General features: G+C 44.1%; 1 protein-coding gene across 3 annotated transcripts in view; it reads right to left on the bottom strand.

Moving 5' to 3' along the window:
• KIF26A (kinesin family member 26A) overlaps positions 1-24,698 on the bottom strand; it is a 214,439-nt gene that overhangs the window by 104,147 nt on the left and 85,594 nt on the right. For 2 of the 3 annotated variants that reach the window (XM_075329914.1, XM_075329915.1), the window contains exon 3: positions 7,913-8,428. In XM_075329914.1, coding sequence (XP_075186029.1) covers positions 7,913-8,428 — 516 coding nt within the window. The remainder of the gene's footprint in view (positions 1-7,912; positions 8,429-24,698) is intronic. The other variant, XM_075329916.1, reaches the window with a different exon arrangement.

Here is a 24,698-nt window from a genome sequence, read left to right on the forward strand (position 1 = left end):
ATGACGCCTTTCTATGGGTGTTAAGAATCTAAATGCGTTACCTCCACCGGCAGCGATAATCCTGTCTGACTTCACGCATCGATTCTCAATAACCCGGCTAAATCCTCAGGTTTTATTTACATGTTTAATAACCTCACCATTGATTATTGTGACCGGGTTCTAATTATAAATCCATTATAGGACTCACAATGAAATTAAATCAATGTTCTACATAAATGGAAAAAGAAGCCTATAATACACAGGCCTATTCACATGGATAATGGATCCTTCATCCGGTAAATTATTTTCTATAAACTAGCTGACATTTAGAACCAGGGCTGGATTTATTCTTTGTCAGATACTTGGTCACTGGAAATTATGTATTAGATGTGCGCACTATTTGGAGTCGATGCACAGGATTCCAGGACCAAACTCTAAAATGGGGCGACCCAATTTCTTTCTTGTGGACAGGAGGAGGAGTGAGCATACTCCGATGAGCTCTGGCCTGCTGAACCATCAATCCAAATGGTTGCTACGAAATGAGTCTGGCGAAAGGAGAAAATAACAAGGGATGGAAATCCTCGTTCTTTAGATTGGTGAGATTCTGAAGACCTGAAACAGTCAACAAAGGGCTCTAAAATATCTTACCAAAAAGCATCCCATAATGTCTTTTTACTAATCTATCCTGAGCAATTAAAAATCCTAATCTTGTGATTTTTTTTTTTTTTTTTAATAGTTAAAAACTGCTTTTAAGATGGCACCGAGCACCTTAAAGGGAACCTGTCAGGTGCAATGTGCACCCAGAACCACGAGCAGTTCTGGGTACATATTGCTAAACTCTGCCAAACCATTCCTGTATCTAGTAGCATAGATAAAGGGATCTTTAGGAAAAGTATTTCTAAAGATACTTTATGATATGCTAATGAGTACAGGGATGTTATTTCCTGCGCTCATTCCGCCCTCTTAGCATGTTGGCACACCTACAGGGGCATGCTAACATGCTATTCAATGCGCCACTGCCCAGCGTCATCATCAGCAGCGACCTGTGTACCTGTGTCCATTGTACCATCTCAGAACATGGGGTCAGGGGAATGATCAGAAGTCCCCGGCACTTCTGGTCATGCGCACTACACCAGTTTCAAGCCGGGACGCGTACACCCAGCTTCATAGTGCACATGACTGAAAGTTGAGGGATCATGAGCACTGAGCTGAAATCCAGTGTCGGGCGTGGTCGCAAAGAGGGGAGTACGACCATCCTCTGACTCTGCGCATTCATTAGTATGTTAGCACGCCCAGAGGGGCGTGCTTACATGCTAAAGGGGCCAACTAGCCAAGGGAACTACACCGTTGCAACTAGTGCTTGCGCTCATTAGCATATCATAAAGGATCTTTGGAAATACGTTTGCTAAAGATCTCTTTATCTATGCTACTAGATACAGGAACTGCCAGGCAGGGATTAGCAATATGTACCCAGAACTGCTTGTGGTTCTGGGTGTATATTGTACCTGACAGGTTGCCTTTAATCTATTGGGTCCCTGGTGGGACATATGTCATAATCACACAGACCCGGAGCTGTAGCTCAAGTTTCCGTCACTCAGGGCAAAATCTTCAATGCACTGCCCTCACCTTGAATCTAAATATCACAAGCACACTTGACTTCTTGGAGCCCCTACTGACTACAAATACCCAGGGCAAATGCACACGTTGACTGCTACCACCAAACTACGCCTCTGCAACTGATCTTACATTATGGCAAAATTGTAAAACTCCTATTTAAAATTGCAGTAACGGATAGAGATAACTTGGTTTGAGTGCTGCCAAACAGAGATGAGCGGACCCTTAGAAGTTCAGTTTGGTGAGTTATCTAAAGTTTTGTTTGGGACCCGGACTTGACGTGAACCCCAATGGAAGTCACTGATTGTGCAGTTCGGGACTCCGGCCACATGTAGCCAGCCATAAACAGATCACTTCCAGGGGCGAGTGTGTAGGGTTTTTCCATTTTTATATGTTTGTAACGTACTACATCTGATCATGCTGTTGTCATCCGCAGTGCGAGCCGATCATTCACTGCAAGCAGCTTGCATTGGGCTGAGCACTGAGTGTACCCGAGCACAGCGATGCTCACGCAAGTGGTTTGGACATGTAAAGCACCCGAACCCGAACTCTGTTTATTTAAAAAGTCTGTGTTTGGCACAAACACCGAACCTCGGGTTCATCTCTACTGCCAAGTCCTTCTCTCTATTCAACTCCGTGTCAATATAGCATAATACTGAAGCTCTGAGTGATATGATGAGGAAGACAGATTACTACGAAGCTAGTTGGCTGACAATCCAATTTATAGGGTTGTAGATAATGTATCTCTAGAAATCAGTCTATCTGACCTGGCTAGAGCTGGTGAAAGACCTTGTATTGGCAAAAGAGCCTGGAAAATATGGCTGAAGTGACTAGTATTACAATGCAATATGAATGTGTTCTGTGCCACCTTGTTGAACACTTGCAAGAGTTGGCAACCAAACACTTGTCCGGCAGACTGCTAAATGATCCTGTACACATTCAGGTACAGTTCGGCAGAGCATGCATGTGTTGTCAAGATGGAAAGGGGAATACTAGCTGCCAGAATAACGGATTAAACATGTTAAAATTCAGCATGCCCAATCCTTTCTACCACGGCATAGGCCAAATAAACATTTACTGAACAGGTCAATCATATTAGTTTATTGGCTGTTACCGCTGACCATGGTCTAAATCTCCCAATTCAGAAATTTAGCTCTGTATGACAAAAAGTAAGTATGAGGCTGAAAGAGGAGCTGTTACATGAAAGTTTGGTTCGGCGGGTGCAGCCGGACTTTAGATAAAGTTTGTTTTGGGACTCGGACTTGACCTGAACCCCAATGGAAGTCACTGATTGGGGAGTTCGGATCTCCGCCCACATGCAGCCAGCCATAAACTGAACACTGCCGAGGGCGGGTAAGCCGGGTTTTTCCATTTTTTTTTTCGGGGGTGTACACACTACAGTCGATTATGCTGTTGTTACCCCCAGTGCGAACTGTTCAAACACTGCAAGCGGCTCGCACTCTGCGAAATACCATGCGTACCAGAGCACAGCGATAGTCGCGCATAACTAAAGCATCCAAAACCTGTTTTTTTTTTTTTGTTTTTTTAAGTCTGCGTTTGGTACAAACACCGAAACTTGGGGTCGCTCATTTCTAATCACGTATCGTAATTTAAATATGTAATCTGTTTACATGATGTAAGTGCCACTTTTCTCCCAAATCTGATGTAGTTTTTCTTTTGCTCCTGCGCCTCTCCGTTCATGAGATATGGCCCTTTCTTCACCGTATATATATCTATTATTGTTAGCCAAGTAGGCGTAGTTCTCAACGCTTCTTTATGGGCGTTACCTTGAGAACCACACCCAGTTGACAAAGAGAAATAGATTTTCATACAAGGATTACGAAGTCATATCTTAGGTATAGAGAGGAGCAGGAACAAAAGAAAAACTACACCGGATTCAGGAGAACAGCGGCGTTTATACCAGGTTAAGAAAAATTATATATTTATAGCAAATGTCAGGTCCTTTTTAATAATTAGATTCTCTTCACCTCCTGTTACCCTAATACTAACTATTATGCTTCTTTTTTATATCATATCCACATTTATAAGATGGAACATTACTGTCATATATCGCCGTTGCTTTGTGCCTTATACTCTAGGATACACACACTAAAAATGTCATTCAACATTCACCACCTTAAATTATGGAAATGCTTTCAATGGCTTATGTAAAAACACAGCCCAGGGCAAAGATTACTGCAAGAAAGTGAAAACCAGGCTCTAGAGTTATAAAACTGATTGTTTGCCGGCTGTGTTTGGACTTAATCCAAGATTTCTTATCACTGAGGTTACTTTCTATATTTTCCGCTTCTTGACATTTATTAAAATCAGCTACATAGTGCAAACCTTTCCAATGTATCTAATACCAGTGTGAAAGATCAATAGATTCTCAGGTAATGTGGATCACTTATTTCCAATACACACTGGATAAAAGTCGACAGAACCCACCGCCATCCAATGGGTATGGAGGTCTACCGGCAAAAACTTTCAGACTGGCTACCCTTAAAGGGGACCAACCACCAGGATTTTCATATATAAACTAAAGACAGTGCTATATTGGCACTATCATGCTGATTCTAAACATACCTTGAGTTGTGAGATCGGATGTATAGTTTCTGAAATACAGGCAAGTAAAGTTTATGATATGCACTGTTATTTGATTGATAGGTGCAATGGAATATCTAATAGGTGGGTTAGGTTTTGCTAGTTATTCCCGCCCCTGTCTGCCTGCCTGCCTTCCTCTCCCTGTTTCTGTTATTACAGGGGGAGGAGGTCGGGAGGAAGAAAGGAAAGACAGGGGAGAGGAAGGACAGACAGGGGGATGAAGAACAGGCAGGAAGACAGGAGTGGGAATGACTAGCAAATCCGGATCCACCTATCCGTTGCACCTATCAATCAAATAACAGTGCATTTCACAAACTTCACTTGCCTGTATTTCAGAAACTATAGATCCGATCTCACAACTAAAGGTATGTATAGAATCAATATGATAGCGCCTGTATAGCACTGGCTTTAGTTTACACAGGAAAATACTAGTGGTTGGTTCCCTTTTAAAGAGTTTACATGTGTGAACCTGAGGAAGGGAAATCAAACTAAAATTCCCAAAATAAGAACGAAAAATTAATAAGTTATTTGTTCTCATAAGGTGAATATCAGGTGCAAATTTAATGGAATTGTGTATTTTTATTTTATTTTTTTATCTCATTTGATGCTCCAGAGACGAGTATTAGTTTTCACTTTCACCGATATTATTTTGGTTATTATTTTGTTAAAAGTCAACCTCAAAATAAAGAGCCGGATCTAAATTGTTCTCTATTTCACATTGATGTCTTCTTTTATATCCCACAGTGGTTGAATTAAGTCACTCGGTGGATACACAAGTCGTACAGCGAGGAGCCGTAAGTCATTAGTTTTCATTATATTCCATTTATTTCTTACGCTTTTCTTTGCCTTAAGAATGCGTTTTTGCCGTATACTATATATCCCGCATAATCCACAGGCTGTACCACATTCTTTGAAATCTTCCCTTTCAAATTATAAAAGCAATTTATTTTACTTTCTTGTGCAAAATGGAAAAAAAAAATTGTATTACGAAGTCGTCGGCGCAGGTTATACGTGCGGAGGGAAAAAAAAAGTATTTAGGGAATATAATTCATTGCCACAGTCTTCCTGCATCCAATTTTCAGTTTTTAATTTTCATTCTTACAGACTTCTTCGGGTCATCCAATTAAGATACGGAATCTGTGACATTACTTATTTTCAGCTCTGCTAAAATGTTCCAGTGTTTTTTTGTAATATAAATTTTTCGTAAATGGGAGGGATGGCTCGGTAAACATTGTGCCCAGTAGATGAAGAGATCCCGAGGGCACGTAGTCCTCTATTCAGAGCACGTGCACATACATTGCAGTTGTCTTGAATAAGGTTTATCTTGACAATTTTTCCATCCTCTACCCCGGGAGATGCCTTGCAGAGGACGAATTTTATACCCTTACCACATTTCAACTGGTCACACACCTCCAAGCTCCATTCCCACCCCAACTTCATGTGTTCGCTTAAGAGGTTTCGACAGCAACCAGATTGGCCAACTCTTTTGGGAGGTTTCCCCTTCTTCTTGAAATGTCTCAGTTGTACTGGGAGAGATGACAAGCATGAATAAGTCCTAAGAAGTTATTTTTACAGATGAGCGGACCTGTTGAAGTTCGATCGGCGGGTTCAGACAGACTTCAAATAAAGTTCTGTTTGGGACCCAGACTTGACCTGAACCTCAGAGAGTGGAACAGGGAACCACGGGAGGTAGTGAGCTCTCCATCAATGGACATCTTCAAGCGGAAACTGGATAAACATACAGCTGGGATGATTTAAGAAAACCTGCACTCGCAGGGGGTTGGACCTGATGGCCCTTGAGGTCCCTTCAAACTCTACCATTCTATGATACTCATTGGAAGTCACTGATTGCCCAGTTTCGCTCTCCGCCGGCCATTAACATATCACTTACGGGGGATGGAGGGCAGGTTTTTTCAAGTTGTTTTTTTTTTAGTTTGGAACACACTACTTCCAATAACGCTGTTGTTACCCCCAGTGCGAGCCGTTCAAACACTGCAAGTGACTCGCACTGAGGAAGTACCCAAGCACACCGATGCTCGGAAGAGTGGCTTGCATACTTAAAGCACCCGAACTCTGAACTCGAACACTGATTTAGAATTAGACCCATTTGGGGGCTGGTACTGTTACTGGAGCTTGGACACATTGAATAATTATCTTGCATTCTAGTAACTAAACCTAAAGGGGGCTTTACACGCTACGACATCGCTAATGCGAACTCGTTGGGGTCACGGAATTGGTGACGCACATCCGGCCGCATTAGCGATGCCGTTGCGTGTGACACCGATGAGCGATTTTGCATCGTTGCAAAAACGTGCAAAATCGCTCATCGGTGACAAGGGGGTCCATTCTCAAAAATCGTTACTGCAGCAGTAACGAGGTTGTTCCTCGTTCCTGCGGCAGCACACATCGCTCCGTGTGACACCGCAGGAACGAGGGACCTCTCCTTACCTGCGTCCTGGCCGCTATGCGGAAGGAAGGATGTGGGCGGGATGTTACGCCCCGCTCAGCTCCGCCCCTCCGCTGCTATTGGGCGGCCGCTCAGTGAAGTCGCTGTGATGCCGCACGGACCGCCCCCTTAGAAAGGAGGCGGTTCGCCGGTCACAGCGACGTCGCCGGGCAGGTAAGTATGTGTGACGGGTCTGGGCGATGTTGTGCGGCACGGGCAGCGATTTGCCCGTGTCGCACAACAGATGGGGGCGGGTACCCACGCTGGCGATATCGGGACCGATATCGCAGCGTGTAAAGCCCGCTTATGTAAAAAGATTGAAACGACCTTGGTCCAATGTCCAGATTGGTCCTTCATGGCAGCGGGACCAGGGCAGTGTTTACTATTGCTTCACCACCAATTTTCGAAGTTCCTGTGCACCTCTGCTGCCTACAACGTCATGACCTACCTTACGAGGATTGCCATTGTACAAGTGAACACTGTCCTGGAGCAAACTGTACTCTGGACCAAGATATTTAAAAAAAAAATTCTCATCTCTACTAGTCATCCAATTTGGCCAATTTGTTATCTACCCCTCCTCCCCCTCAAGAAATTCTCCAAAACTATCAGACATGTTTATTTTAATTGCATATGCCATGTCCATTAAGTGGTTCAGTTCCTTTGCCAGTCCCCTAGAAATTCGGACTCTTTGCAGGAATGACTAGATTGCCCTGTAAATTTACAAGATATCCTACTTGGCACTTGTTAAGGATCCAATTGATTTGGCGATTCAATTCAGTGCTGTTTATATGGTAGAAAAAATAATCACTGAACAGTACAAAAATCAATTAAAAAACAAACAAACAAACAGAAAAAAAGGCCATACCTACAATACCACATCCAGGAGGCAACAGACCTCCTATGCTAAATTAATTGAGTATAGGGACTCGCAAGTTAATGAGGACCCTTGACGTGGGTTGCGAGCTTATGTATTTTAGCCAAGATATAGACAAATACTTCATGCATTATATACATCTTTTTTGCCCATTTTTTTATGCAGGACCAAAAATTTTGGGGCCCTAAATCAGCCCCTTGCCTGGGATCAGTAATTATAATTTGCTCCCTAGTATAATTGCATCTTATGTAGTCTGTTTAATCTTTCATTATATTCTGTGGCCAGACTGTTGGAAGTTCAGCTACGACTACCATAATTCTGGGATTAAAGGGTTTGTTCACAGATAAGGACGCACATGACATCACTACACACAGAGTTGGATTGGGAATACTCACTTGGATGGGTGGAGGAAGGAAATTATTCACCCTCGATATGCTCCACATTCCCTCTAGATATTGTTGAGCTTGTATAGTCACTGAACTCAGTGCCCCACCAATGCCGCTGGAACCCACTGTCACTTGTACACTTGAACTTGGAAAACTTCCCTGCCCGTGAGGCCATCCAAGTCCTTTCCTCCGCTCTGTCCCCGTAAAAATATTGGTCGATTTTCCAGACTGTCTACCCACCTGCCCTGCAATCATCAGCAATTCCTTCGGCGAGGAGACTGTGACCACATTCTGGGGCGAGAGCCTGGGTATGACGGTAGCCACAGGCACCGATGTTTGGGGACGGTCGAGAATATCCGGACACCCGGCTTGGTTGATGGTTTGAACCATCTGCACGGCTTCTTGTTTTAGCTGATTCAGGTGAGTAGCGCAGACGTCACAGCGACTCTCTCCTTCATTCCTGCTTTTCTGCAGATAGTCAGGCACTTGGAGCTTGTCGAAAATTAAAGCTGAAAATTGGGCATTCTGGAACAAGAAGATAAAATTAATGAGTTTGGGGAAAAAAAAGGATAAATGCATTGTACAAATTTACAAGAATAGTATATCCATAAAGTATATTCATCCTGTACTGCAATAACTTTATCTGAAGGACATTCAGGAGCTTGTCCAGAAGAAGCGTCCTTAGTTCTGCACATGTCTTTGTCTGCTCCACCTGTTCTTCCATTTGGTGTTACAAGTGTCAAGCTTGCCATACTGCTAACAATCACACTCGTTACTCTAAAGAAACCTTTGACAATCAACGTTGTAGCAGATCCATAATTGACATAACATTCAGCCACACAAAAAGTCTTTTGACTTGAGTGACGGAGACAGCATTGTGCCCCACCGCCTTGTTGCCCAATATGTCAAATGAGTGATCTATTGAATCAAAAGGTTACATTCACACTAATTAGGGCTCTTACCAAACCTAGGTAGGAAAGGTCTAAGCATCGTAGTGCCCGCTCATCACTAGTTACAAGTACTGAGCACCTGAGCATGGTAGTGCCCGCTCATCACTAGTTACAAGTACTGAGCACCCGAGCATGATAGTGCTCGCTCATCACTAGTTACGAGTACCGAGCAACCGACCATGGTAGTGCCCACTCATCACTAGTTACGAGTACTGAACACTCGAGCATGGTATTGCTCGCGCATCACTAGTTACGAGTACCGAGCACCCGAGCATAGTAGTGCCAGCTCATCACTAGTTACGAGTACCGAGCACCCGAGCATGGTAGTGCTTGCTCACCATTAGTTACGAGTACCAAGCATGGTAGTGACGCTCATCACTAGTTATGAGACCCGAGCATGGTAGTGCCCGCTCATCACTAGTTATGAGACCCGAGCATGCACACTCATCACTAATAAAGACAGTCCTTCCCATGTTGGAAAAATTATCTGTCTACGCCCAGGCTTCACGCTCTGCTGTCACAGTCCATACATTCCATTAAAACCATTTAAAGCCATTCCATATATTAATAGCGGGGAGGTATACTGATGGATTTATATGCTTCTGAATCCACATCTAAATAATTCGGTTGGCTCGCTTTGAACTCTACACTTGGTCGTACAAAGGATTTTTACAGGTCAGCTTGAACTATTCCGATGCAAGAATTCTCTCTCCTGAGCTGGAATCTTGATTGGCTATTTGTAGAGCAGCATTTAAACCACTGAACCATTTTTTCTTTTTTACAAAGCCTGGTTATAGTGTAACCATATTCCTCCTGCTGCTTGATCTTGGACCAGCTGTGCTACAGCGATTACTTTGTGACACAATGTGACAAAACACCTGGCCGGCAGAGGGGTGCGAAGGTTAAACTAAAGCATGTTCCGATGTGTCTCCCAGCAATAACTCAACAGACTTGAAAGGGAAAACCTAAACCATTAAAAACTGTTTTATTGGTGGACGGCAAACTTGTGTTTCTCACAGATCTCGGCTGAGAGGAACATGGATTTCGAGGAAGGAAATGATCATGAAAGAAAGTAATTGGTGGGCCCACCAAGTGCGACTAAAGGTCCCTATACTCATTGGTATAAGGTCTGATACACTAGCTGAGCAGTATATGGGGCGTCCTTCAACCATCGACTTCTCTTTGACAGTATGTGGGGCGTCCTTCATCCATTGACTTTCCTTTGACAGTACATCGAGCGTCCTTCATCCATCGACATCTCAACAGATGATGTTGGGTAGAGAAGGATGGGATATCTTAAACTTAGACGTTCAATTCCTTTTGTTCTCTGGGAGACAGAGCGCCACCATTGGAATGCGGTGGCTGTTTACTCTTATCATCCCATACAGAACACATGCATTTTCAACCAAGGTGAGTGTGCATGAGAACATGGGTGGTCAAGTGAGACAGCTGCTGGCTGACAAAACTATCTGATGTGCATGGCCAGCTTACAATCAGCGAAATTACATGGTTGTTGGCAGGGTCGGTCATACCTTTGGTGGAACCTTTGCAGCTGCCTATGGGCCCATTTATAACTCCAAAGCTGAGGCAATTTGGGGTTAGAAAGGGCCCATATATTCTTCTTACAAAGGGACCCTTTTCTGTCTGTGTCCCCTAGTGGTTTTTGGGCACTGTTCTATAGGGATAAGAAGGTATCACCATATGATAAGTTGATCACAGTAACTGTAAAATTCCCAGCAGCGCCACCACAAGGAAAAAGAAGGAACACACTGTTACTAATTAAATTAATAAGCTGTTCATGTAGTGCATGGATGTGTTGGGTCCTCAACCAAGAAACACTCTTTGTAGTGCCTTTTTTTAAAGGGAATCTGTCACGTTACATGTAGTCCAATCTGTGAAGAGCACAGTATAGAGTAGGAGCTGGTGTTTGTATACATGAGCCCAGTGGGTGGACCTACTCAATGATTGACAGTTATGTCTACATACTGTCATGCGCAGTCCGTATCCGCGAATTACTTCTATAGCGTCGGACTCTGTTCACATTGCAGAGTCCGACAAACAGCCTTGTCTCTCTTAAGTGCTCAGATCGGCTGGGCATTGGCTCAGTTGTTTCACTGTTCACAGTCATGCAGGAGTTAATCCTTGTGGAGCAGCTGAGAGCCAGGTTGCTAATTTCCTTCCACAGCTGGTCTCCTCCTATTTGAGGTGTGTAGTAGGAGACCGCCGAAGATGGTCTCTGCTTGCAGTGGTGAAATCCTGGAGTCCGTGGCATACCTCTATTTGGTGACCAGTTAATCATTGTCTGCTCGGTTTGAGAGTTCCCTGGTGTGAATTGCTGCTACCCCTTTTGGTTTATTCCCTCTGGTGTCGTTTTGTCTCTCATCTGTGGTCATTTGCGGTGTGAGTGTATTTCAGTTTTATCCCCTTGTCTGTGCCTTTAGGAGGTTGTTACCTGGAGTCCTGCCCATCCCGGGGTTGGGGTTTTAAGGACACGACCGGACAGGATACAGAGCTTAGGGTGGTGACCTGGACCTCCCTACCATCAAAGGTGCCTCCAGGGTGAGGGCGAGCGCAGGACCCACAGTCGCAGGTCCAGCATAGCACCACCTAACACATACACAGTCATACAGGAAAGACTGTCAATCACTCAATAGACCCGCCCACTGGTCTCCTATGCCTACAAACACCAAGGATGTCTGCGAATAAAATGTAACACTTTTCACAAAAATATATATCAATCCAACCAGCTCCTCCTACTGTACATCCTTCCCCCATCAGATACCATTTTCAAAATGACAGGTTTCCTTTAAGTCCAAATTACTTTTTTAGGGTAGGAGTTTACTGATCGTGACAATAATCACTATTTTTTTTATGCTGCTTCTGGTTAAAGGCCAATTCCAAAATGAACTCAATATACAGTGCCTACAAGTAGTATTCAACCCCCTGCAGATTTAGCAGGTTTACACATTCGGAATTAACTTGGCATTGTGACATTTGGACTGTAGATCAGCCTGGAAGTGTGAAATGCACTGCAGCAAAAAAGAATGTTATTTCTTTTTTTATTTTTTTTTTTAAATTGTGAAAAGTTTATTCAGAGGGTCATTTATTATTCAACCCCTCAAACCACAAGAATTCTGTTTGGTTCCCCTAAAGTATTAAGAAGTATTTCAGGCACAAAGAACTATGAGCTTCACATGTTTGGATTAATTATCTCTTTTTCCAGCCTTTTCTGACTAATTAAGACCCTTCCCAAACTTGTGAACAGCACTCATACTTGGTCAACATGGGAAAGACAAAGGAGCATTCCAAGGCCATCAGAGACAAGATTGTGGAGGGTCACAAGGCTGGCAAGGGGTACAAAACCCTTTCCAAGGAGTTGGGCCTACCTGTCTCCACTGTTGGGAGCATCATCCGGAAGTGGAAGGCTTATGGAACTACTGTTAGCCTTCCACGGCCTGGACAGCCTTTGAAAGTTTCCACCCGTGCCGAGGCCAGGCTTGTCCGAAGAGTCAAGGCTAACCCAAGGACAACAAGGAAGGAGCTCCGGGAAGATCTCATGGCAGTGGGGACATTGGTTTCAGTCAATACCATAAGTAACGTACTCCACCGCAATGGTCTCCGTTCCAGACGAGCCCGTAAGGTACCTTTACTTTCAAAGCATCATGTCAAGGCTCGTCTACAGTTTGCTCATGATCACTTGGAGGACTCTGAGACAGACTGGTTCAAGGTTCTCTGGTCTGATGAGACCAAGATCGAGATCTTTGGTGCCAACCATACACGTGACGTTTGGAGACTGGATGGCACTGCATACGACCCCAAGAATACCATCCCTACAGTCAAGCATGGTGGTGGCAGCATCATGCTGTGGGGCTGTTTCTCAGCCAAGGGGCCTGGCCATCTGGTCCGCATCCATGGGAAGATGGATAGCACGGCCTACCTGGAGATTTTGGCCAAGAACCTCCGCTGCTCCATCAAGGATCTTAAGATGGGTCGTCATTTCATCTTCCAACAAGACAACAACCCAAAGCACACAGCCAAGAAAACCAAGGCCTGGTTTAAGAGGGAAAAAATCAAGGTGTTGCAGTGGCCTAGTCAGTCTCCTGACCTTAACCCAATTGAAAACTTGTGGAAGGAGCTCAAGATTAAAGTCCACATGAGACACCCAAAGAACCTAGATAACTTGGAGAAGATCTGCATGGAGGAGTGGGCCAAGATAACTCCAGAGACCTGTGCCGGCCTGATCAGGTCTTATAAAAGACGATTATTAGCTGTAATTGCAAACAAGGGTTATTCCACAAAATATTAAACCTAGGGGTTGAATAATTGACCCACACTTTTATGTTGAAAATTTATTAAAATTTAACTGAGCAACATAACTTGTTGGTTTGTAAGATTTATGCATCTGTTAATAAATCCTGCTCTTGTTTGAAGTTTGCAGGCTCTAACTTATTTGCATCTTATCAAACCTGCTAAATCTGCAGGGGGTTGAATACTACTTGTAGGCACTGTATATGTGGTGTAGAGACCCTGCTAGGAATTTCCACATCAGTCATGTATGGAAAAATGGATTTTGCCTTATTATGAGAGGTCAACGGGACCAAAGTGTACTTTTATCAACGAGGCATAGCGGCTTCCACAAGGCACTAGTGATGGGTGATCGAAAATAGCCAGAAAGCAATCTCATTTTCCAAAGGAATATGTTTTTCCAGTAAGTAATCTTTCGTTAAAATGTATAGACAAGGTAACTTCTTGGTTACAATGCAGTGGCAGAGCCGTCAGGAGATTTATGAGTGATTAGTAATCACCTCGTATGGATGACCCATGTATCACAATGACAGAATTAATTGGCTTTGTCCAGTTTTGGACCCCCGTTGTTGGTTGAAAAGGATTTTCATATCTGTCCTTAAAGCGCAAAACATATACAACTGCACACTAAAATGCTAACAATGAATAAGGGAACTTTGTTATTGTAATACTACTATAGGAATATATGAAAAAAGAGATATTTAGTTTATGAATTAGCCAATGAATGTGAGCCCGGTCACCACAGCAAGGTAATCTCTGTGAACCTCCGGGAACCTTGAAATGCCCCTATCTGGGTTACAAACATCCATGTCTGGGCAGCTAGATTCCAAGCATTCCGCCCTATAACCAGGGTGTGTCCATCTGTAGCGCCCCTGAAGCCATCAGGGAGCTTCAAGGTACTGTATCCTCACTGGGATGCAGGGCCTACCCCCTGGGGACCCAGAATACCAGTGCTAGTAACACACAAACACTCCAAGTTATCCCAGTTTTTCCCCAACAATCCCCCATAAAATGGTACAAGGCTAGGGTCGGACCAATGGATGGCCGCCTAGAGGTGGAGCTAGTCCAGTCCACTAGTTGACCAGGTGGGAGGGGCGGACTGTGGACAGTAAGTCAGTCTAGCAGTGACAGTGAAAGGGAGAAGATGCACTGACTAGGAGTGAACAGTAACCTGGTGACCAGGAGGGTAGTTGCCGGTGGAGTACTCCCAGAACTACGCACTAATGGCGTACAGGACCCTAGGTCAGGCAGAAGCTCAAGTCAGGCCTGATAACACCTGCACAGCGAAAGGACCATCAAGGACTTCAGTGACCTTGAAGTCTGGGACTCAGTAGCAAAGGGAGAACCGGGGACAGGACCAGAGACTCCAACCCCACAGGGTTCACGCTACCGTCATACGGACCGCTGCGGAAGACCACCAGATGGGGACCCCCAGTTCCTCTACACCATGGGGACCCACCAACCAGAGACAGGTGCAGGGGAAGAAGGCATCAGATTACTAAACTGGAACTGGGACGAAGGGGACCTCAAGATGAAACCAGCTGGCCTCGGGTGACCAGTTACCACTAGAAATTGAGTAAAGAATCAGTTGCACTGAACCCATTGTGTGGACTACCGTCTTTCGACACCCGTCACATCACCTACCCTCTGGGGCCCGGCCCTGCTTGCGGAGGGCCTACCATCCAGGCTGCCATTAACACCAGCCCCAGTAGTGGACATTGTGCAGCGGTGGCTCCATCCACATAGCTGCAAGACCGCAAGTGGCGTCATGTGTGAACATTATTCTAATCCCCTGTAAATATTCCCCTTTTCAAAAAGGACCCAGGGCACGGGACTGGGCAACAGCCACCAAAGTGACATTCCCCATTTGTACAATGCCCGGGATTGAATACCCATAACCCTGGGCGACACACATCCTCCTTTATAGCTGGATCCTTCCTGCCCAGACATGGAGGTTTTGAGCCCAGATAGAGGCATTTCAAGTTAGGTTCCCACTATACATAGATCACCTTGCCGTGGTGATCGGGCTCACATGCATGCCAGCACATATGCTAAATATCTCTTTTTTTTCAAATATTCCTATAGCAGTAATGCAATACCAGAGTTCCCTTATTCATTGTTAGCATTTTAGAGTACAGCTGTATGTGTTTTGTAGTTATAATGTGTTTTCAGCTGGCACCTGTTTACACCTGTTGGATGTGCGGGTCAGTATTTTTATTTATTTATTGTCCTTAAATCCCATCAGACACAAACAGGCTGGAGATTATTTCCTAGAATGATCCTGGGATAAATAACAGGACACATGTGGATCTGGTACAATGAGTCACTTTGCATATTTGGGAGAAGGGGGTTATTGATGTTATTTCTGAACATCATCCATCAATATGTTATAAAGAGATGAAGCCATCTTCCAATTTCATCTAGTAAATTAGTATCAGCCATTACTTCTGGATCTGTCAAAGCATTTGCTAAGGGTCCTGAATTTCAGCTTTAATAATGACGTATCTCCTTTTTCAGACAATGTATGGCTAGTAGGAACATATGTTACTCCTAACGTCAATCCCCAACATCTTATGTTAAAAGGAGTCTGTCACCTCCAAAACTCGAATTAAACCACATTACAGTCATTTAGTGGATTTAGCAAATACATGTAAAAAAAATATATAGATTCACATGTTTAATTTTATATAAAACACACACACTTTATTACATATGAAAATGAATGGTCCATGGTGCAACCCTGGATGAACAATTCCACCTCTTTAATTCACATCCTCTGTACTTCCACTTTGCATACCCAGAGCAAGCACTACCTAAACTGAATTCCCGAGCCTATGTATGCACAGTGCACACTGACACCGCAGGAGCCCAGCGAGTATACACATACATAGTGTGAGTGCAGGTGTTCTCTCATCCTGCTCTCCTGTCTGCAGCGGCCGCTAACTGAATACCAAGAGTGGCCCTATAGACAGGAGAAAGCTTGCCACCATTGATGCGGTGTGTGTGCCCGCACGTGCTGTGCTCCTGCAGTGTCTGTGACAACGTGCAGGGTCGGGGATTCAGTTTAGGCAGCACTTGCTCTTGGCAAGAAAGCATTGTCAATCAAGCTATCAGGAAGTGCGGAGGAGGCTGAAAGTGAGCGACGGTGGATTAGTGATGAGCGAGCATTGACATGCTCAGTACTCGTAACTAGTGATGAGCGGGCACTATCATGCTCGAGTGCTCGGTACTCGTAACTAGTGATGAGTGAGCCCTACCATGCTTCGGGGCTTGGTACTCATTAAGAGCAGTTGGATACTCAGTTGAGGGCGCTCAAGTATCCGTGTATAATGGAAGTCAAAGGAGGACTCAAGCATTTTTCCGGTAATGCTTCTGGAACAATGCTCGAGTTCCCCCATTGACTTGCATTATACTCGGGTTCTCAAGTCGCACCCATACAAGCACCAACTGATCATTACGAGTACCAAGCACCCGGGCATGGTTGTGCTCACTCATCACTAGTTAAGAGTACCGAGCCCCCAAGCATGGTAGTGCCTGCTCATCACTAGTTACGAGTACCGAGCACCTAAGCATGGTAGTGCCCGCTTATCACTAGTTACAAGTACAGAGCATGGTAGTGCCTGCTCATCACTAGTTACAAGTACCGAGTACCCGAGCATGGTAGTGCCCACTCATCACTAGCTACGAGTGCAGAGCACCTGAGTATGGCAGTGCTCGCTCATCACTAGTTACGAGTACAGAGCACCCGAGCATGGTGGTGCTCGCTCATCACTAGTTACGAGTACTGAGCACCTGAGCATGGCAGTGCTCACTCATCACTAGTTGCGAGTACAAAGCACCCGAGCATGGTAGTGCCCGCTCATCACTAGTTACGAGTACTGAGCACCTGAGCATGGCAGTGCTCACTCATCACTAGTTGCGAGTACAAAGCACCCGAGCATGGTAGTGCTCACTCATCACTAGTTACGAGTACTGAGCACCTCAGCATGGTAGTGGTAGTGCTCACTCATCACTAGTTATGAGTATTGAGCACCTGAGCATGGCAGTGCTCGCTCATCACTAGTTCCGAGTACTGAGCACCCGAGCATGGTAGTGCCCGCTCATCACTAGTTACGAGTACTGAGCACCCGAGCATGGTAGTGCCCACTCATCACTAGTTACGAGTTTGGAGCACCCGAGCATGATAGTGCCCGCTCATCACTACTAAGGATGTACCATGAGGCCCTCATTTACATGTGTAATAAAGCGGTTTTATGTAAAACTAAAAGTACTGAAATCTATAGCACAGGTATATTTTTGTAAAGGGGCTTAAGTCCTCCATATGACTTTATAGAGGTTTAATTTGAGTTTTGCAGAAAATACACTCTTTTTAAACTGGGAGTCCATTGACTTTCCATCACAGCTTGAATTCCTGGACCCCATTACAAAACCATGCACCAACCATGTGACATATACACACTACTAGTGTCTACTAATGGGTCAAGTCTCCAGGTTCCTGATGTTATCTCTGTACACCTTGCAAAACATCAATACCATAATATCCATATTGGCCTCCAAACACATGCTCAACACTGGTGCCCATACACCCTAGATCGCTGTTGGGTGACCAATATCTCTCTCAATATCCCTATAAATATTCACACTTGGTTCGCCCAATTGTGGATGTGTTTTCAATTGGAATAGAAGAGTTAGGTATATTTCCTTGGAAATCACCGGAACACATGGCAGTAACTCACCATGCCCCATGTTTCTCTCCGCTGACATAATTTTTGGCTTGCTATGCCGATTCTTCTCTGCACTGGCATTATTTTTGGCTTGCCGTGCCCTATCCTTCTCTCCACTGATATATTTAGCTCACCATGCCCAATCCTTCTCTCCACTGACATAATATTTAGCTCACCATGCCCAATCCTTCTCTCTGCTGACTTTATTTTTGGCTAGCCCCGCCCAATCCTTCACTCCGCTGACTTTATTTTTGGCTAGCCCTGCCCAATCCTTCACTCCGCTGACTTTATTTTTGGCTAGCCCTGCCCAATCCTTCACTCCACTGACTTAAATTTTGCCTTGCCATGCCCGATCCTACTCTCCGCTTACATGATTTTTCCTAGCCATGAGCAGAAGGAGAGTTCCCCTAGGTCCTAAAGGAGAAGAGATGAAAACCCAGCAGGAAAGCTACCTAGTGCAATGAATCCTGACAGCAGGAACAAAAGAAAGTCAGGGAGCATTCTGTGCAGTCAAATGCTGTGACCTTCTATTGCCAGAAACCACATGACTGTCACCGTGACATTGAGAACACCAAAACGTATCGGGTGGACATGGTCTACTGATTTTTATCCTCTTTTTTTCTTTTTTTTTATGAATCTTTATATAGTTTTAGCCATTGGGTAAAATTAACTTTTTAAATTGCAAAGAAGCTACAATTTATAGACCAGCTACATATACAGAATAATTACATACAGCAGAATTATAGATACCACTTCCAAGTTTTATGACCTTTTAAAGGCTCCAACAACAAAAGGCGCAACCCATAAGTCTGTGAACTCATTGGAGGAGAATGAATGGGGCCGGATGATGACAGATAGCAACAAGGTGCCCGAGTGTTTGGTTACGGGCGATGGCCTTTGTTTACAAGACTTACAAGTGCCCATTACATTTATAGGAAGAGTCTATCAGTGGCATGCTGGAACTGACAAGTAGCTAATAAATATGTCACAGCTGTACGTCCTCAATCTTTTTTTCTTTTCTTGGTAAACGTCCTCTTCAAAGAGTTTGGCTAAAAATAAGCTTGTTTGTGCAGCCATCGTAAAGCTGGAGAGAGGAGCACAGGGCAAATGTTGTTATCACAAGGTAATGCATGGCGCGCGGCATCAAAGCTCGGATCGGTGAGAGTGAGAATTCTGGTAAAATATTTTTTTTAATAGAGCGCATCACATGAGAAACTTTAAGGGTTCAGCAGAGAAAAATCAACACAAATAATATGTGAAGTCAGAGACGCGTCACTCTGATAACAAAACTATATGTGGTCACATGCAGAGATCTGAAAAGTTAGGCCTCCGAGCCCGAAAAAAAAATCGGTAACATAGTCCCTTCTATATGTGCCGTTCATGTAAAGGGGTATTTAAGGATCAGAATATTAATGGTCTAACCTCCGGATGAACTATCAATATTTTATGTGATAATCGGGTGTTTGGAGAGGCCATAGCACTGCAACCTTTTGTGCATGGAGATGAACAGAATTTTGGAAGTTCGGTTCGGTGGGTTACAGGCGAACTTCTTTTAAAGTTTGGTTCTGGAACTAAGCTTGACCTGAACTTCATGTAAAGTCACTGATTGGCAGTTTCGGTCTCCACCAGCCACAAACTAAATACTGAATATGATGAGCGTCTTTCCATTTTTTGGGGGGGTGCACACACTACATCCGATCATGCTGTTGTTACGCCCAGTGCGAGCCGATCAAACACTGCAAGCGGCTCACACTGGGCCGAGCACTGAGCATTCCCGAGCACAGCGATGCTCGCTAGGATGGTTAGCACACGTAAAACGCCCAAACCCTGTTCTTTGGGAAAAGTCTGTTCAATGTGAACTCTGAACACCGAACATTGGGATTGTTCATCTCTACTTGTTAACTGTTTAGCTGCATGGTGCCTATGTAGTTATAGTGGTGTAGGGTGTTTCAGCGTTTTTCCATAAGACAATGTAGTACCTGGCAATACTGTGTAGGCAGCATGCAGGAAAATCAAGCAGAAGACATTGTGGGCCTTCATAACCAATGCAATACCTTCAAACAGTCAATAATTGAGGTTGCGAAGAGCTGGGCCCCCTCCAAGAGCCTCATCCTACTCACCACCTACAGTTAATGGATGCATTAGCAATACAGAACAACTACTAATTGAAAATGGACAACTTGGCATCACATAACATTGGATAGCACTGTTGCCTGACATCACCGGTGTCTACAAAGTCAACCCAGGACATCTTATACGCAGGACCGTCAGCAGGGCATCACAACCATGACTGGTGTATGGGGCCCGGTGAAGAGGGAGGCCGGGCTCGGGGTAATTATTTAGCTTCACCTGGCTCCAGTCACAGCCGCAGCAGAGGGGCCCGGCAGTGTTGCTTTGGCTACCATTCAAGGCTAATTTGCATGTGATGAGGCGGAGCATGCAAATTAGCAATGTGCTGGACTGGAGGCAGGGTCAGTGTGGCAGAGCTCGTAGTGATTGCAATTCCTCTCTGTTTTTAGGTGACTTTAACTAGCTTCCTATGAAATTGGCCCAATAGTCTAAGTCTGAGAGTCCCCTTAAAGGCGAACTGTCACTTGCCATAATTAGATACCATATATATTTTAATCTGGCACTAACGCCGCTCTTCTCCTGAATCCGATATTGTTTTTCACTTGTTCTTGCGCCTCTCAGTTCCTGAGATATGGCCCCCTCTTCCCTGTATATAATATATATAAAAGCAATGCCGGATTCAGGAGAACAGCGACATTTAGGCGGGCTTTGCACACTACGACATCGCAGGTGCGATGTCGGTGGGGTCAAATTGAAAGTGACGCACATCCGGCATCGCATGCAACATCGTAGTGTGTAAAGCCTAGATGATACGATTAACGAGCGCAAAATCGTCGTAATCGTATCATCGGTGCAGCGTCGGCGTAATCCATAATTACGCTGACGCGACGGTCCGATGTTGTTCCTCGTTCCTGCGGCAGCACACATCGCTGTGTGTGAAGTCGCTGGAGCGAAGAACATCTCCTACCGGCCTTAGGAAGGAGGCGGTTCGCCGGCCAGAGCGACGGTCGCAGGGCAGGTGAGTGCTTGTGAAGCTGGCGTAGCGATAATTTTCGCTACGCCAGCTATCACACGATATCGTACCTGCGACGGGGGCGGGGACTATCGCATGCGACATCGCAGCATCGGCTTGCGATGTCGCAACGTGCAAAGCCCGCCTTACACCAAGTATTAAAAATAACATGTATATGGGAAGTGACAATTCCTCTTTAAGTAGTAAAATCTTAGCCTGCACCGTTGTTCCTGGATTACATCTCATGCCATATGTTATAATGGATCTAATAGGGGAGACTATGTGCCCTGACAGGCAAGATGTGTAGTCTAGTGTCCATTAATAACAAAGACGTCATACAGACCCGGCATATCAGTCATCAGAATGTATAGAAACGATTAACATAACAATGATATAGTATCTCATTCCTGAAACTCGACCCTCCTCCATGTTTAGAGTGTTTTATGAACCTCGGTAAGCCTTTTTGTCTCCCATGGAGAAAAGTTAGACAAAACAAGAACATACCCCGCAGAGACAGAATTACAGGAAGTTCTACCAAAAACTATTCCAACAGTGACCCACACGGTGGACACATCATCCCCACCGCACGCTGACAGGACTAATAGTGAACCCAAAGGAAAAAAAAAACTAAACATCTGTTCAAAAGTCTCATGAAAATGGCACCATACTGGAATATATACATTACGTATGTGCTAAATGTTTCAACACACTTGGCTTTAGAGACAGAGATACAGAAAACATACACATATAAAGTTAGGGTTACGTAGTGCTCTACACCCCTATGTTGTCATCAAGTTATGATAATTCACCTAATAAGTCATGAATAGAGATTGGGGAATAGTGAAATATTCGGGTTCAGATTATGCTATCCAAATACTTAATACTCGTCACCAATAATGAACCTGATGTAAGTCAGTGGGCAACCTGAGCATTTTTCCTGAAAACTTCCCAGAAAAATGCTCAGGTTCCCCATGTACTTGCATTAGGTTTTATTCGTGACAAATACGGAATAGTACTAGGTATTCTGTACGAATAACCCGAACCCAAATATTTCACTATTCGCCCATCGCTAGTCATGATACCTAGGCCATGCTGCATATGAACCACTAGATATATTTGATTACCGTACTCAATCCAAAGTCTACGAAGATAGTCTAAAGCCTCACTAATTAAAATAACGCTAATATCATCTAGCCCAATGGTCTCCAATTTTGCTTTTGTGTAACTGCAACTCCCATTATGTGCTTGTAGTTTACTAAAACTGCTGAAAAGAACCCGTTTGGGAACGAGTAACCTAAAACACATAAGTAAAGCTTACAATAAAAAATAAAATTATATACAATATATATATATATATATATATATATACTTATATATAATGTGTGTGTATGTGTGGGTGTGTATATCTAATATTTAAAGCTGAATGTGTGTGTATGTGTGTATGTCCGGGATTGGCATCCGCACCGTCGCAGCTACAGCCACAAAATTTTGCACACTCACACTTCTGGACCCCGAGAGAGTCATAGGCTATTTTTTGAGGGGAAATTTTAACCCCGCTCTTTACAGTTATTCGCCAAAAAACCTGCCTCCATTAAAGCGAATGGAGCTGGGAGCCACAGTGCAGCCAGAACTTCAGAAGAATGCGCAGCCACGCCCTTATATGGAATGTTGGTGTGTCACAATGCAGCCAGGGAAAGAGGCAGACACAGACCGGGAAAGAGGCAGGGTAAGAAACAGACAGACAGGGTAAGAAACAGACAGACAGGGTAAGAGACAGACACAAAGAGACAGACACAGACAAAGAGGACAGACTGACAGGAAAAGAGACAGACAGGGAAAGAGAGAGACAGGTTAAGAGACAGATACAGACAGGTTAAGAGACAGATACAGACAGGTAAAGAGACAAACACAGACAAAGAGACAGACAGACACAGGGAAACAGGGAAAGAGAGGGAAAGAGACAGGGTAAGAGACAGACAAAGACAGGTAAAGAGACAGACAAAGAGAAAGACACAGGGAAAGAGAGAGGGAAATAGGGAAAGAGACAGACAGGGAAAGAGAGGGAAAGAGACAGACAGGGAAAGTGACAGAGATAGATAGACAGACAAGGAAAGAGATAGACAGACAAGAAAAGAGATTGAGACAGATAGGGAAAGAGACAGACAAAGAGATAGAGAGACAGAGAGATATATACAGAGGGGGAGACAGACAGAGAATGGGAGAGAAACAGAGAGACAGTTACTATCCCGGGCAGCGCCGGGTGCTATGTTGTGAGGCGAAATTTTAACCCCGCGCTTTCCAATTTACCAATCAATTTTGCCCCTATCTACATAATGGGGAAAAAGTGAAACGAAAAGTGTTTGGGGCAAATTGACAGCTGCCAGATGTGAACAAGGGGGACTTAAAGAATGAGAGCGATGGCGCCAAAGAGTATATACCGTACAGTTGCTAAGGTGTGGCCCCGACATAGGATACTCACCACACTTGGGGATATGAACACACACACACACAATGCGCCACACACTACCACGTACATGAACACATATACCACCCTCAGCACACATCTCACCACACATACACCAACCTCTCCACATAATCGCCCTAAACACACACAAGTCTGGTATTATCCTTCACAAATAAAAATCTGATTAATAAGCAGCCAAACTACAAGAACAACAAATGTGTGTTGAAATATATGTTGTGAAATGCTTCTATTAGCTTAGTTTTTGCCTTTTAATAATTTTTCTTAATACATTCTATTTTGTTGACAGCAGTTATTAACCCAGGCGAAGCTGGGTAGTACAGCTAGTATAGATATATACACACACACATTTTATATATATATATATATATATATATATATATATATATATATATATATATATATAAAATATATAATATATACAATCGTTATCTAATATATAAAGCTGAATCTGTGTGTGTATGTGTGTGTGTATGTCCGGGATTGGTATCCGCACCGTTGCAGCTACAGCCACAAAAGTTTGCACACTCACACTTCTGGACCCCGAGAGCGTCATAGGCTATGTTTTGAGGGGAAATTTTAACCCCGCTCTTTACAGTTATTCACCAAAAAACCTGCCTCCATTAAAGCGAATGGACTCGGAGCCACAGTGCAGCCAGAACTTCAGAAGAATGCGCAGCCACGCCCTTATATAGAATGTTGGCCGTGTCACAATGCAGCCAGGTAAAGAGACAGACACAGACAGGGTAAGAAACAGACATAGACAAGGTAAGAGACAGACACAAAGAGATAGACACAAAGAGATAGACACAGACAAAGATACAGACTGACGGGGAAAGACAGGGAAAGTGACAGACAGGGAAAGTGACAGACAGGGAAAGTGACAGACAGGGAAAGTGACAGACAGGGAAAGTGACAGACAGGGAAAGTGACAGACAGGGAAAGTGACAGACAGGGAAAGTGACAGACATAGATAGGGAAAGAGATAGATAGGGAAAGAGATAGATAGGGAAAGAGATAGATAGGGAAAGAGATAGATAGACAGGGAAAGAGATAGATAGACAGGGAAAGAGATAGACAGGGAAAGAGATAGACAGGGAAAGAGATAGATAGACAGGGAAAGAGATAGATAGACAGGGAAAGAGGTAGATAGACAGGGAAAGAGATAGATAGACAGGGAAAGAGATAGATAGACAGGGAAAGAGATAGATAGACAGGGAAAGAGATAGATAGACAGGGAAAGAGATAGATA

Source organism: Anomaloglossus baeobatrachus, chromosome 12 (genome assembly GCF_048569485.1).
Source record: "Anomaloglossus baeobatrachus isolate aAnoBae1 chromosome 12, aAnoBae1.hap1, whole genome shotgun sequence".
NCBI lineage: Eukaryota > Metazoa > Chordata > Amphibia > Anura > Aromobatidae > Anomaloglossus > Anomaloglossus baeobatrachus.